Below are 13,973 nucleotides of genomic sequence, written 5' to 3'. Positions count from 1 at the left end.
AGTTTTATTTACTTGTATTTGAGTGAGAAAATAATCCATATCCAATTGCTATATATTTCATTAACAAATCCTTGTACTACTGTATAAGAGGATATTGAGGAAGAAAATTATAGAAACTTCAATGGTTTCTCAAATCCAATGCATATTGAGTTTCTGAACAGATGAAAAGGTTCTTTATGAATTTGAATATACTTTTCTTTATGCTGAATTATGCAGGGCAAGAAATTTGAAGTTCTAACCATTTATAACTAGAATCCATTGCCCATGAAAGCAGATCATGTCTGTTCTAACTCCCACTATATTGTTTTTGTTCCTGCTGTAAACCCAACTATAATTCCTGGTGTACAGTGGGTATTCAGTAAACATTTGTAATTATCATTGCCTGGGCAATTAAATATCTAAGAGAGAGATAGAATCAATTGTTTCTTGGGTCATCAAATATTATGTGATTTTAAGAGAAGGAAGACAGGGTAGGAAATAACTCACTCAATTTGGTTTCTTTTTAAGAACACAGATGTAGCCCTTGCCCAGAAAAATGGAAATGGCATGGGGACAAATGCTACCAATTCTATAAAGAAAGTAAGAGTTGGCAGGGCTGTGAATATTTCTGCATTGCTGAGAACTCGACTATGCTGAAGATAAACACACAGGAAGTGCTGGTAAGGTCCTGAGGCTTGGTGAGTGTTTGAAGTATTCTCAGAAAGAGGTATTGGGATTGACATATACATACTGTTATATATAAAATAAATAACATATACACATTGTTATATATAAAAATCCCTCTATAGCACAGGAAACTCTATTCAGTACTCTGTAATGACCTATATGGGAAAAGAATCTAAAAAAAGAAAAAAGTGGATATATGTATAACTGATTCACTTTGCTGTACGCCTGAAACTAACGCAATATTATAAATCAACTATAGTCCAATAAAAATTAATTTAATAAAAAGATTCTAAGCAATTAACGTCCACAGATTCTCTCATTTATTGTAATCAAGGCTTAATCTTATTTTTATTGCTTTGAGTGATACTCTGTGGTCATCATTTGTGGAACGATCTCCACAAATATCCACCCCTTAGAAACATGAAAGAAAGTCCTTCAAACTCACCATCAGTCAGGATTCAAATAAAGAATGTCTCAATTTCTTAACCTCTTTTGGTTTATGTAAGAGGCAATGGCACCCCACTCCAGTACTCTTGCCTAGAAAATTCCATGGATGGAGGAGGCTGGTAGGCTGCGGTCCATAGAGTTGCTAAGAGTCGGACACAACTGAGCAACTCCATTTTCACTTTTCACTTTCACGCGTTGGAGAAAGAAATGGCAACCCACTCCAGTGTTCTTCCCTGGAGAATCCCAGGGACAGTGGAGCCTGGTGGGCTGATGTCTATGGGGTTGCAGAGTCGGACATGACTGGAAGTGACTTAGCAGCAAGAAGGGAGCAATATTGGTGCCATACCAGAGGAACGAAAATAGCACTTCCTGTCTTTCTGTGAAAGTGACAAAACTTTTGATTGAAAACCATGTAATTAAATCATTTCCATAATCTGCAAATAAATATCTTGCCTTCTGGGAGTTTATACCCTAACATAGAGTGGTCAAAAAAAACATGAAAATAAAATTGGCATTTATTGATAGGTACATACAATTCAAATTCACTATTAAAATGCTGTGGTTGTTCCCTTTTCTCTTACATTTGTTATTGACTTTGAATTAAATTCCTCAAGCAGTATGACCATTATTTATCATTGTTTCAGCAGGGGTCATGGCACAGAGTAGTTTATCAACAGAGTTATTTAATTAAAATTAATACTCAACTAAGTCTGCAAACTCTTAACATCTTTCTATAAACTTGTCTTTGTGCATCATGCTCAGTCACTTACAACTCTTTGCACTCCCAAGGACTGTAGCCCACCAGGCTCCTCTGTCCATGGGATTTTCTAGGCAAGAAGACTGGAGTGGGTTGCCATATCCTTCTCCAGGGGATCTTCCCGACCCAGGGATTGAACCTGGATATCCTCCTGCATTGCAGGCAGATTCTTTACCTGCTGAGCCATTGGGGAAGAATGTCTTTCTAGTTGCATCTTAATTCCTTTCCACTTCCTGAAATCTGTGATGAATGAAACTCTGCAGTTTCTCTCATCTACTAAAATAATCTTTTTCATCCTTTCTTGATGGCTTAGTTTAGGCAGAAAATGAGACACTTTATTTGGCCAAGCCAGTGTCACCTGGCATAAACTCTGTTAATTTTTCTTATTCTCTTTGTTTCTTCCACCTCCAGCATATAAAGAGGATTCAGATATACCACTGAAGAACATGATATTCAGTGGTTGGAAATATTATTATGAAAGTTATATAGTAATTTTCTCTCATGTACTTTGTATATTTATATATATTTAAATCACTTTCATATGATTTATCTATAGAAATTTTAACATAAAGGGGTCACGATTTATTTGGTGATAATATTTTCAGCTACCGTTCCTTTGATATGCCTGTTCTATGACTGTTGCTTAGCAATAGCTTCATTTATACTTCTGATAATCTTTTATTGAACCATTATGTGTCATTAATTATCTGAGGGGTTAAGAATGTGAAAATAAATAAAATTAAGTGTATGTCCTTAAGGAATTCATAGTATTGTTGAAAAAAAAGACATAAAAATATATAATTATAATAGATAATAGATTTAGATACATTCCATGTTAAAGAATGAGAATGCTTGGAAATAATCAAACATTTTTCAATATGGACAGTAGAAAAGGAATTCTACATATGTAAATACACAAAAATATATATACAAATATATGAAACATTTTTCTTCTTTATCTGAGACATAAATCATCCTTATAAATTCCTCTTTTACCTATTTTTTTGCATTATTCTTTTTTCCTTCCTGGTCAGTCCCTGTCACGTATATTTGTGAAGATTACTTCACATTCCTGCACTTTTCCTTCCAGATTCTTCCATTTCCCAGATGTCTCCAAATCTGTCTCCCGCATTTTTTTATATCAATCCTATTTAATCCTGTGACTTGAAAATAGTGGATCATTTCTAAATCTTGGCTGATGTGATTCTTGGTTTCAGCACATCAGTATTCAGTCCATGCTTCCTAAGACAAAATAATTCTGTAACTTGGGCAAATTAGCTGACTTCAGGATGAACACTGTTTTTTGTAAATGTCCTATTAGTTACGCAGGCAGGACTCATGTGTTGTTCTTGTATTAAAAGTGCAAGCCAGCCGATATATATGCATCTCCATGGGTATATTACAACATCTCTAAAGCTAAAGGTGTTCTTGTGTGCCTTTCACAGGAGTTTGCCATGCCTCACAGCTACTCTGAGTTTTTCTACTCTTATTGGACAGGGCTATCCCGAAATGGCAGCGGCAAGGCCTGGCTGTGGATGGACGGAACCCCTTACTCCTCCAAACTGTAAGCCTTTAGCACATTTCGTGGGAAAGGCATTTAATAGATTTTGCTTGAATGACAAGATACTGTGTAGGAGGACATCAAAGATATATACAGAATATAGTACTTACTCTCCGAATGGCTCATAAATCAGTGAGAGAGGCCCAGTGGGATTCATTGACACAGAGAGAGCAAGAAAGAGAGGGAGAGAGAGGAAGCTCTGCTACAGATGAATAAACTGAAGCCCAGGTTGTAATGGTGACCTGTGTAAGGTCACACAACTCTACAACTTGTCAATACCTAGAGATAAAGTAAAACCTTAGATCTCTTGGTTTTCTGTGCAATGAAATGGGGAGTACGTTTTTCAAAATACAGTCTCTGAGGATTTACAATATAAACAATTATATTATCAAAAATTAGTTTTACTTATATGTGCATTTAGATAGGAATGAGTATGGTATATTCTCCGAGATTGGTAAATGTAATATCTATATCATCAAAATATATTACAAATATCATATGTTAATGCATATATGTGCAATCTAAAAATATGGTATAGATGATCTTATTTGCAAAGCAGAAATAGAGAAACAGACATAGAAAACAAATATATGGATATCAAGGGGGAACGGGAGGGGTGAATTGGGATGAATTGGGAGATTAGGATTGACGCATATACACTATTGATACTAATGTATAAAATAGATAACTAATGAAAACCTACCGTATAGCACAGGGAACTCTACTCAATGCTCTGTGGTGACTTAAATGGGAAGGAAATCCAAAAAGAAAGGATATAGATATGCATATAGCTGATTTGGGTTTCCCAGGTGGCTCAGTGGGTAAAGAACATGCTTGCCAATGCAGGCGATGTAAGAGATGTGGGTTCGATCCCTGGGTTGGGAAGATCCCCTAGAGGAGGGCATGGCAACCCACTCCAGTGTTCTTGCCTGAAGAATCCCCGTGGACAGCAGAGCCCAGCAGGCTGCAGTCCATGGAGCTGCAAAGAGTCGGACATGACTGAAGCAACTTAGCATGCACACATGTGTAGCTGATTCACTTTGCTGTGCAGTAAAAACTAACACAATGTTGTAAAGCAAAGTTACTCCAATAAAAATTAATTTAAAAATATATAACAATTTAAAACCATGTTTGAGCAGACATCTTTCTGTATAACTATAGTGAAAAGTGTTAGTTGCTCAGTCGTGTATGACTCTTCGCAACCCCATGGACTGTGGCCCCGCAGGCTCCTCTGTCCATGGAATTCTCCAGGCAAGAATACTGGAGTGGGCTGCCATTCCCTTCTTCAGGGAATCTTCCCAACCCAGGTATCAAACCCGGGTTTCCTGCATGGCATACTGATTCCTTACCATCTGAGCTGCCAGGGAAACCCCTATATACCTATATAAGATTTGTTTTTCCAGGAGAGAGTACATATTCAATGTGATTATTTTTTATTCTACAGTTAAATAAACTGAGTCACAGAGAAGATAGATATTTTTCGGATGGCATATTATACGTTGGATGACAACATGTATTTTAATTTTAGTCAGAAATAGTTGTTGTTTTGAGTGACCTGATGCCCCTGGAATATATGTGGAAGTTGAGGGCTGAGAGGAAAGAGGCTGGTGACCCCATTTTTCAGTAAACTCATTCTGGGTGTCTATTCTATAACTTTATCTAGCTTAGGACCCTCCCTATGTACTTTACTTATTTTAGAAATAAACTATGATAAAATAACTTTTTTCTTTCTTTTTTGAGGTTTGAGGTTATGATAGATTTGACCAACCTGAGAAGCAGGGACTGTGTGACCATCCTCAATGGGAAGGCTTTTTCCAAGGACTGCAGAGAGCTGAGACGATGCGCCTGTGAAAAAGCTGCAGCCATGGTGAAGGTGCAGAGTCTCCATGAGCCTCTGAGCCAGAGGTGGAGGTGAATGGTTCTCCAGCTACAACTGCAACTGCAGGCCCCCTTCAGAGAGCTGGAAGCTTCTGCTCTGCAGAACACAACTCTAGACTGTATATGCACCTGGCCTAGTGTGGGTCCAGTTCCTATTTCTGTCCATTTAGTCCCTGTTATATAAAGAAAGCTGAGCGCTGAAGAATTGATGCTTTTTTTTTCTTTTTTTGGTGTTGGAGAAGACTCTTGAGAGTCCCTTGGACTGCAAGAAGATCCAACCAGTCCATCCTAAAGGAAATCGGTCCTGGGTGTTCATTGGAAGGACTGATGCTGAAGCTGAAACTCCAGTACTTTAGCCACCTCATGCGAAGCGTTGACTCACTGGAGAAAGCCCTGATGCTGGGAGGGATTGGGGGCAGGAGGAGGAGGGGACGACAGAGGATGATATGGTTGGATGGCATCACCAACTCGATGGACATGGGTTTGAGTAAACTCCGGGAGTTGGTGATGGACAGGGAGGCCTGGTGTGCTGCAATTCATGGGGTCGCAAAGAAAATCAGACATGACTGAGTGACTGAACTGAACTGAACTGAACTGAACTGAATGCCTTCCAGGTGTTGCTGTGGTTTAGTCGCTAAGTCGTGTACTCTCCCAGGTACTGAAGATTTAATAATAATGAATATAAATAATGGAAAGTGTTGGTGATTTTAGAATGGACTTATGATTTAGGGAAAAACTCAACTTCAGGGTGCTCTTCCACAAAATATGATAGCAGTCAATGTTGTGGTTATATGTGTCTTATTAAGAGTTTGTAGTTGCTTTTGCAATAGTACTGATTATTTCATTATTTGAGGAAATTAAGAAGTCTGGGAGAGGCATGTTGTCTTCAGGAGGATAGTTTTAACATTCTGAATTTTAAATCTTTTTAGTTATGTGTATGTCTTCAGCATACGGCTAAGGATGAGTCAACTGAATTGTGATAGGGTAAGTTATTTAATCAGATCGTGGCAAATGAAAGGGACACTGTGACATCGGTACACACAGCTGGCTTCTTGTGCAGGTGTCCCCTGCTCAGAATAACAACATGCACACATGTAGCAGAAATTCCAAATAACACCAGCACGACACCCTGACTTCATTGGCTTAGAGAGAAGTCAATTTTAGGGGTTTAACACTAGAAGGGATAATCTGTTATCATTCTTTGTTTTTCAACAGTGGAAGCTGAGATGCTTCACTTTTATTTTTCATAAACATCCATCTCATGGTGAAATGACATAAAATTAACAAATACACAATAAAGAGAAGATGGTTGTGTTTATTCCCCTAATACTGTGCCACTTATCAATCATTGATTGTAGATTTCTTTCTTACGAATTTTCCCTTCAGTTTTCCATTGGCTAGCTAGGAAATTTCTTCACTGTTGAACAAATTTTGCATTAATTTATTGTGTCGTGCAGAAAGAACTACATCTGTGGCCATAAAATGAGAGTTAAAAACCCCTTATTGTAATTTATTATCAGACAAATCCCTTTACTTCACAAAGCTTATTTCATTAGGCATAAAGTGGGCATATTTACAGTTTTCTCAGGGTGTTACTGATAGATGAAATGAGGTACATGTGAAATTAGTTTCATAATCTACATTGTAATATATAATGTAAGGGATATTAAAAATATGTTGCAAAGCAGAGAAGGGATTTAATTTTTAAAAATGGGTGAATGAAAGCAAGCAAAAACCAACTTTCTTTCATGAACAAATTGCAGAGATCCCTCCACTGGGGACCTGTGGATATTACAAAATATTTTCTATGACAAGTACACATGTTTAATGAACATGGTTAATATAATAAGCATATAACAAGAGGCAGGGAATAGGCTTTTAGTTAAGCAATTAAGTATTATTCAAACCTTGCCTCATGAGAAAGTCAGGTGATTTTGTGAACTGAGTAAAATTAGCACATGTTCAGTTTTGACCCCTGGCATCTTACACAACTACAGACTGGTTCAGCGTGGATGACAAATGTCTCTAAATGTCATTGCTTTAGCGGGCCTAGCTGCCTGGTTAGTGGGTAATGAACAGTGTTTTCTCTCCAAATCTGCAACCTAAGGGGAAGTGTCATTTTAGATGAGGAAGAAGGAAAAATAATAGCATTTATTTATTTATTTTTGGAAAAAAAGAAACCACACTTTATTCCTATGCATTTTCCAAACTTCTAGCATTAAATGTGCAAAACAAACAGATTTGTTTAATAAAATGCGTATTATATAAGATAGAAAATACTGTTAAAACTTCACTGATTATATGAGATAGAAAATGTTAAATCTTTACTGAAAGTGTGTTACTTACTCAGCTCAGTCATGTTTGACTTGTTGCGACCCCATGGACTTTAGCCTAGCAGGCTTCTCTGTCCATTGAATTCTCCAGATAAGAATACTGGAGTGGGTTGCCATTCCCTTTTCCAGGGGAGCTTCTCAACCCAGGGATCCAACCCAGGTCTCCTGCTTTGCAGGCAGATTCTGTACCATCTGAGCCACCAGGGAAGTCAACAATTGTATGTGTTGCTAAAACAATGACTTTAATTCACTGAATAGCTTTCATTTAACATTTATTAATAGATTAAAGGGCTTCCCTGTGGTTCAGCTGGTAAAGAATCTGCCTGCAATGCAGGAGACCTGGGTTGGATCCCTGGGTTGGGAAGATCCCCCTGGAGAAGGGAATGATTACCCACTCCAGTAGTCTGGCCTGGAGAATTTCATGTGAAACTAATTCTACTAATTCTTGAGCCGATTCTTCTCCAACCCTTTCCTCGATTCCTTCTCAGCCTAACAAAATCCACAGTACTGATCACAATGTGAGTAAAATATTTTAAAAGAACAGGAAGAAATATGACACATTATTCTTTCCACAAACTTCTCTCTCTCTTTTTTTAATTTTAAAAATAGGAAATAATCATAACATGACTTTGAAAATACAACTTTCTGAGAACAATTTTCTGTCAAAAATCAGAGAGGGTAGCACCCTGTGAATGGATTTTCCAACATGAGAAGACTTATTTTCTAGATTCTTGTGCATTTAGGTAATTCTGAAGAAATTGCAGGGAAAAGTCAAATGAGGAACATGACCTTTCCTGGTAGATCTGAGTTCCCCAGGGTACACAATGAGCTATTTCTTTTCCTGAGGATATTGAACGGCTCTTAAAAACTTATCAACAGGAAACAGGTCAGGAGCCCTGTAGCAGCAGGAAATGTGAGAAGTGTGCTGGGAACTTTTGCTTTAGAGATAGTAGCTGATTGTGAAATATGTAGGAAGGTCTAGAAGGCTGTCTCAGGGTTGGCCTCAATATTTGGAAGTCAGTTACTTTCTAATGGAATTCTTATAGTTTTCGAAGAATACAAAAAGCAGCATAATCTGATTTAAGGTGTACATAACTTCTGGTACATGTTTCATTGTATGAACAGACTTTTGGAATCTAATGTATTGTTATTCTTTTCAAGGTTACTAAAAAGTTTTTCTTTTCATACATTTAATGGCCTTTGAATAAAGCATGTTAAAAAAGCCTCATTACATTTGCAGGATAGGGTTTTATTTTTCCTATCCTTTTACTTTTTAAAAACTAATCTGAAAAATGGTACTGATTAACCTATTTGCAGGGTAGGCATAGCGAAGCACATGTAGAGGACGGACTTCTGGACGTAGCCGGGGAAGAAGAGGGGGAGATGAATTAAGAGGGCAGCGTTGACATATCTACTCCACCATGTGTACAATAGACAGCTAGTGGGAAGCTGCTATATAATTCAGAGAGCTCAGCTCAGTGCTCTGGGATGAGCCAGCAGAGTGGGATGTGGGTTGTGTGAGCGAGACTAAAGACGGAGGGGATATATGTATACTTATAGCTGATTCATGTTGCTGTCCAGCAGAAACTTAACACTGTAAAGTAATCCTCTAATTAAAAATAAATTTAAAAAGAACTAATCTGGAACTCAATGTGATGGATCAGATACCCAGTTCATTATTTCCTGGGCATCCCCGACGCAATGGACATGATTTTGAGTAGGCTCCGGGAGTTGGTGATGGACAGGGAAGCCTGGAGTGCTTCCATGGATCTCAAAGAGTCGGACACAGCTGAGCGACTGAACTGAACTGAGGGTATAAACTTGATTATCCCAGTGCCAAGGTCCAATATCTTACCATTGTGTTGAAAAAGCCTTGTTCTGGGCCAAAAGAAAACTGCAAGGAAAAATCTTCCTCCCGTGCTATCTGTGTGGAAAGCAATATTGCCACTGAGGAAATCTGTAGAGGTTTATACCAGCTGCTCTGGAGATAAAACTCAGACCTGTAAATACTGCATCACATGCTGACGGATGATGTCAGCCGAAGGATGTTTGCCTCTGGCTTCATTGTACTTGTTCTCAAAAGAGTTATTAAATGCTTCCTATCCTTTCTCTAAACACAACTCCATGACAATGCTTTGAAGAGTCTTGAAGACAAACAGTCTTTCCTACTAAAATTTGCCATTGTTTCTCCTTTATTCCAGGTTATTATATTGAACTGCCAGCTGCCAGCTGTGCAAACCAGAAGAGACAGCTTATGTTTTCTTTGCTATTCTCCTTTTATGGGTTCAGCAGAAAACGAGAGAAAAATCCCTTTTATTGAAATTCCCATTTAAACTCCAAGTCAAGGGTAAATAAAGAAACAAATGCAAAGACACACTCATTTCACTCTTAAAGGAGCTTCTCCTTCTGAGGTCATCTTTCACAAGAGACTTCCAGGTTCATTTAAATGATTTCTCAGTTCAGTTCAGTCTCTCAGTCATGTCCAACTCTTTGTGACCCCATGAACCACCGCATGCCAGGCCTCCCTGTCCATCACCAACACCCGGAGTTTTCTCAAACTTATGTCCATTGAGTTGGTGATGCCGTTCAACCATTTCATCCCCTGTCATCGCCTTCTCCTCCCACCTTCAATCTTTCCCAGCATCAGGGTCTTTTCAAATGAGTCAGTTCTTCCCATGAGGTGGCCAAAGTATTGGAGTTTCAGCTTCAGCATCAGTCCTTCCAATGAATATTCAGGACTGATTTCCTTTAGGATGGACTGGATGGATCTCCTTGCAGTCCAAGGGACTCTCAAGAGTCTTCTCCATCACCACAGTTCAAAAGCATCAGTTCTTCGGCACTCAGCTTTCTTTATAATGCAACTCTCACATTCGTACATGACTACTGGAAAAACAATAGCTTTGACTAGATGGACCTTTGTTGACAAAGTAATGTCTCTGCTTTTTAATATGCTGTCTAGGTTGTTCACAACTTTTCTTCCAAGAAGCAAGTGTCTTTTAATTTCATGGCTGCAGTCACCATCTGCAGTGATTTTGGAGCCCAAGAAAATAGTCTTTCACCGTTTCCACTGTTTCCCCATCTATTTCCCACGAGGTGATGGGACCAGATGCCATGATCTTAGTTTTCTGAATGCTGAGTTTTAAGTCAAATTTTTCACTCTCCTCTTTCACTTTCATCAAGAGGCTCTTTAGTTCTTCTTTGCTCTCTGCCATAAGGGTGATGTTATCTGCATGTCTGAGGTTATTGATATTTCCCCGGGCAAACTTGGTTCCAGCTTGTGCTTCCTCCAGCCCAGCATTTCTCATGATGTACTATGCATATAAGTTAAGTAAGCAGGGTGACAATATACAGCCTTGACGTACTCCTTTACCTATTTGGAACCAGTCTGTTGTTCCATGTCTAGTTCTAACTGTTGCTTCCTGACCTGCATACAGGTTTCTCAAGAGGCAGGTCAAGTGGTCTGGTATTCCCATATCTTTAAGAATTTTCCACAGTTTGTTGTGATCCACACAGTCAATGGCTTTCGCATAGTCAATAAAGCAGAAATAAATGTTTTTTTCTGGAACTCTCTTGCTTTTTCGATGATCCAGCAGATGTTGGCAATTTGATCTCTGATTCCTCTGCCTTTTCTAAAACCAGCTTAGTCATCTGGAAGTTCACGATTCATGTACTGTTGAAGCCTGACTTGGAGAATTTTGAGCATTACTTTACTAGCGTGTGCTGCTGCTGCTAAGTGTGATGAGTGCAATTGTGCAGTAGTTTGAGCATTCTCTGGCATTGCCTTTCTTTGAGATTGGAATTAAAACTGATGTTTTCCAGTTCTGTGGCCACTACTGAGTTTTCCAAATTTGCTGGCATGTTGAGTGAAGCACTTTCACAGCATCATCTTTTAGGATTTGAAATAGCTCAACTGGAATTCCATCACCTCCACAAGTTTTGTTCATAGGGCCTTCCTAAGGCCCACTTGACTTCTTATTCCAGGATGTCTGGCTCTAGGTGAGTAATCATATCATTGTGGTTATCTGGGTCATGAAGATCTTTTTTGTACAGTTCTTCTGTGTATTCTTGCCACCTCTTCTTAAAATCTTCTGTTCTGTTAGGTTTACCTTTATTGTGCTCATCTTTGCATGAAATGTTCCCTTGTTATCTCTTATTTTCTTGAAGAGATCTCTAGTCTTTCCCATTCTATTGTTTTCCTCTATTTCTTTGCACTGATCACTGAGGAAGGCTTTCTTATCTCTCCTTGCTATTCTTTGGAACTCTGCATTCAAATGGGTATATCTTCCCTTTTCTCCTTTGCCTTTCTCTTCTTTTCTTTTCACAGCTATTTGCAAGGCCTCCTCAGACAACCATTTTGCCTTTTTGCATACAGTGGAAGTGAGAAATAGATTCAGAAGATTAAATCTGATAGACAGAGTGCCTGATGAACTAAGAACAGAAGTTCCTGACATTGTATAGGAGGCAAATGATTTCTACTGCCGCAGTAAATTAGATTTCATTTTACTCTAAGTGGGGTCTTTGTTATAAGGAGAGAATGATAAGAATCTTACATATCTCAGCTCCTTTTTGTCAGAAATGAGAGATTAAGTAAAAGTATTTTTAATTTAGCATGTATTTGATGAGAGTCTGCTTTATGGTAAGGTGTTGTTCTAGGGATGGTAGATAAGTGGTATAAAAGTAATATAATAATAATTAGTGAAAATTTCCTTCCTATAAGTCCCAAGGCACTTTCACATCCATTGTCTCTAGGGAACAAGCTAGTCCATGCTTCAGGGAGCCTGCAGACCTAGGACAGAGATTGTCTATAAATTCATCAGGTTTAAGACAAGTATCCTCTCCAGAAACTTGGCGACATTTAACTGTCAACTTTGTCTTCTTGATATCCTTATAACATAAGCAGTAAAGGGGTTGTTTTTATCTGGAGTACACAAAAGAGGTTGATGTCTAGAGATGACTGGGGATTTACCCAGACAACAACAGCAAGCACAAGTAGAATGTTAAATTCCATGTAAGATGCTATTCTCAGCAAATTTACCTACATGGATAATCTCATCCTCAATATTTTGAAACAAATTCTATGATTAGTTTCAAGGAGGAAATTGAGGCACTGAGAGATGTAGTTAAAAGTGCTGGAGTGTTAGTCTCAGGGATCCAGATCATGAGTCTTTTTTTTTTTCTTTCTCTTAAAATTGGAGTGTAATAGCTTTAGAATGTTGTGTTAGTTTCTTCTGTACAGTGAGGTGACTCAGCCACATGTATACATATAGCCTCGCCCCCTTGAGCCTCCCTCCCACCCCACCCCCCATTCCACCCAACTAGGTCATTACAGAGCCCCAAGCAGGGCTCCTTGTGTTACACAGTAGCTTCCCACTAGACACCAATTGGCACATGGTAGTGTAGATATATCAACGCTACTCTCTCAGTTCCCCCCACCCTCTCCTTTTCAACCCTGTGTCCACAAGTTTGTTTCCTACACCTGTGTCTCTATTCCTTCCTACCCTGCAAATAGCTTCAGCAGTACCAGTTTTCTAGATTCCATATATATGCATTAATATCTGTTATTTGATTTTGTCTTTCTGACTTACTTCACTCTGTATAACAGTTCACTGCAGCAACTATTTTAGCCAGGACAAGGAAGCAAACTAGATGTCCATCACAGATGAATGGATAAAGATGTGGTGTGTACATACAAAGGAATCTTATTCAGCCATAGAAAGGAATGAAATTGAGTCATTTGTAGTAGTGTGGATGAACCTGGAGTCTGTCATACAGATCATGAGTCATTTGATCTGTGAGCAGTGGGGATGGTCAGTAAGAGGTAGAAAGGAAGCTCACAGTTCTCTTTTATTTTTGTAGTTTTTTTAAAAACTTATTTTTAATTGAAGGATAATTGTTTTACAGTGTTGTGTTGATTTCTGCCATACAACAAGGTGAATCAGCCATAAGCATACGTGAACCTGAACTTTCCTCCCACCCGCCTCATCCTATCCCACCTCTCTAGGTTTTCACCGAGCGCCGGGTTGAGCTCCCTGTTTATATAGCAACTTCCCACCACTAGCTGTCTATTTTACACATGGGTCACAGCTCTTCTTTACTGGAGACACGCTGCTGTGCCAGCCTGACTGTTCCTTCCACATACATGTAGCTCTGGCTGTTCTCTCCAGTAAAATTCTGCAGTCCTAAAGATGCTTTTGTCTTACAGGCAGCAGATAGCAGCCTATCTTCCTTCCAATTTGAAAATCCATGTCACTGTCTTTCCATCCTACCAGTCTGATAACATAATGCCTGGCAAGCCCAGCAAATGAGTTGAAAGATTTTGCAAACAGTGAGA

The 13,973-nt window shown here is 38.8% G+C and overlaps 1 protein-coding gene across 2 annotated transcripts in view; it reads left to right on the top strand.

Annotated features, from left to right (window-relative positions):
- The window catches only part of CLEC1A (C-type lectin domain family 1 member A), a 19,466-nt gene extending 13,955 nt beyond the window's left edge, over positions 1 to 5,511 (top strand). For both annotated transcript variants that reach the window (XM_043882097.1, XM_043882096.1), the window contains 3 exons: positions 508 to 659; positions 3,316 to 3,434; positions 5,172 to 5,511. In XM_043882097.1, coding sequence (XP_043738032.1) covers positions 508 to 659; positions 3,316 to 3,434; positions 5,172 to 5,346 — 446 coding nt within the window. In that variant the 3' untranslated portion in view covers positions 5,347 to 5,511. The remainder of the gene's footprint in view (positions 1 to 507; positions 660 to 3,315; positions 3,435 to 5,171) is intronic.
- Positions 5,512 to 13,973: the final 8,462 nt, after the last annotated feature.

The sequence above is a fragment of the Cervus elaphus genome, chromosome 22 (genome assembly GCF_910594005.1).
Source record: "Cervus elaphus chromosome 22, mCerEla1.1, whole genome shotgun sequence".
Classification (NCBI taxonomy): domain Eukaryota; kingdom Metazoa; phylum Chordata; class Mammalia; order Artiodactyla; family Cervidae; genus Cervus; species Cervus elaphus.
Note: the sequence above shows the minus strand (reverse complement) of the source record. Positions and strands in the feature narration are given on the sequence as shown.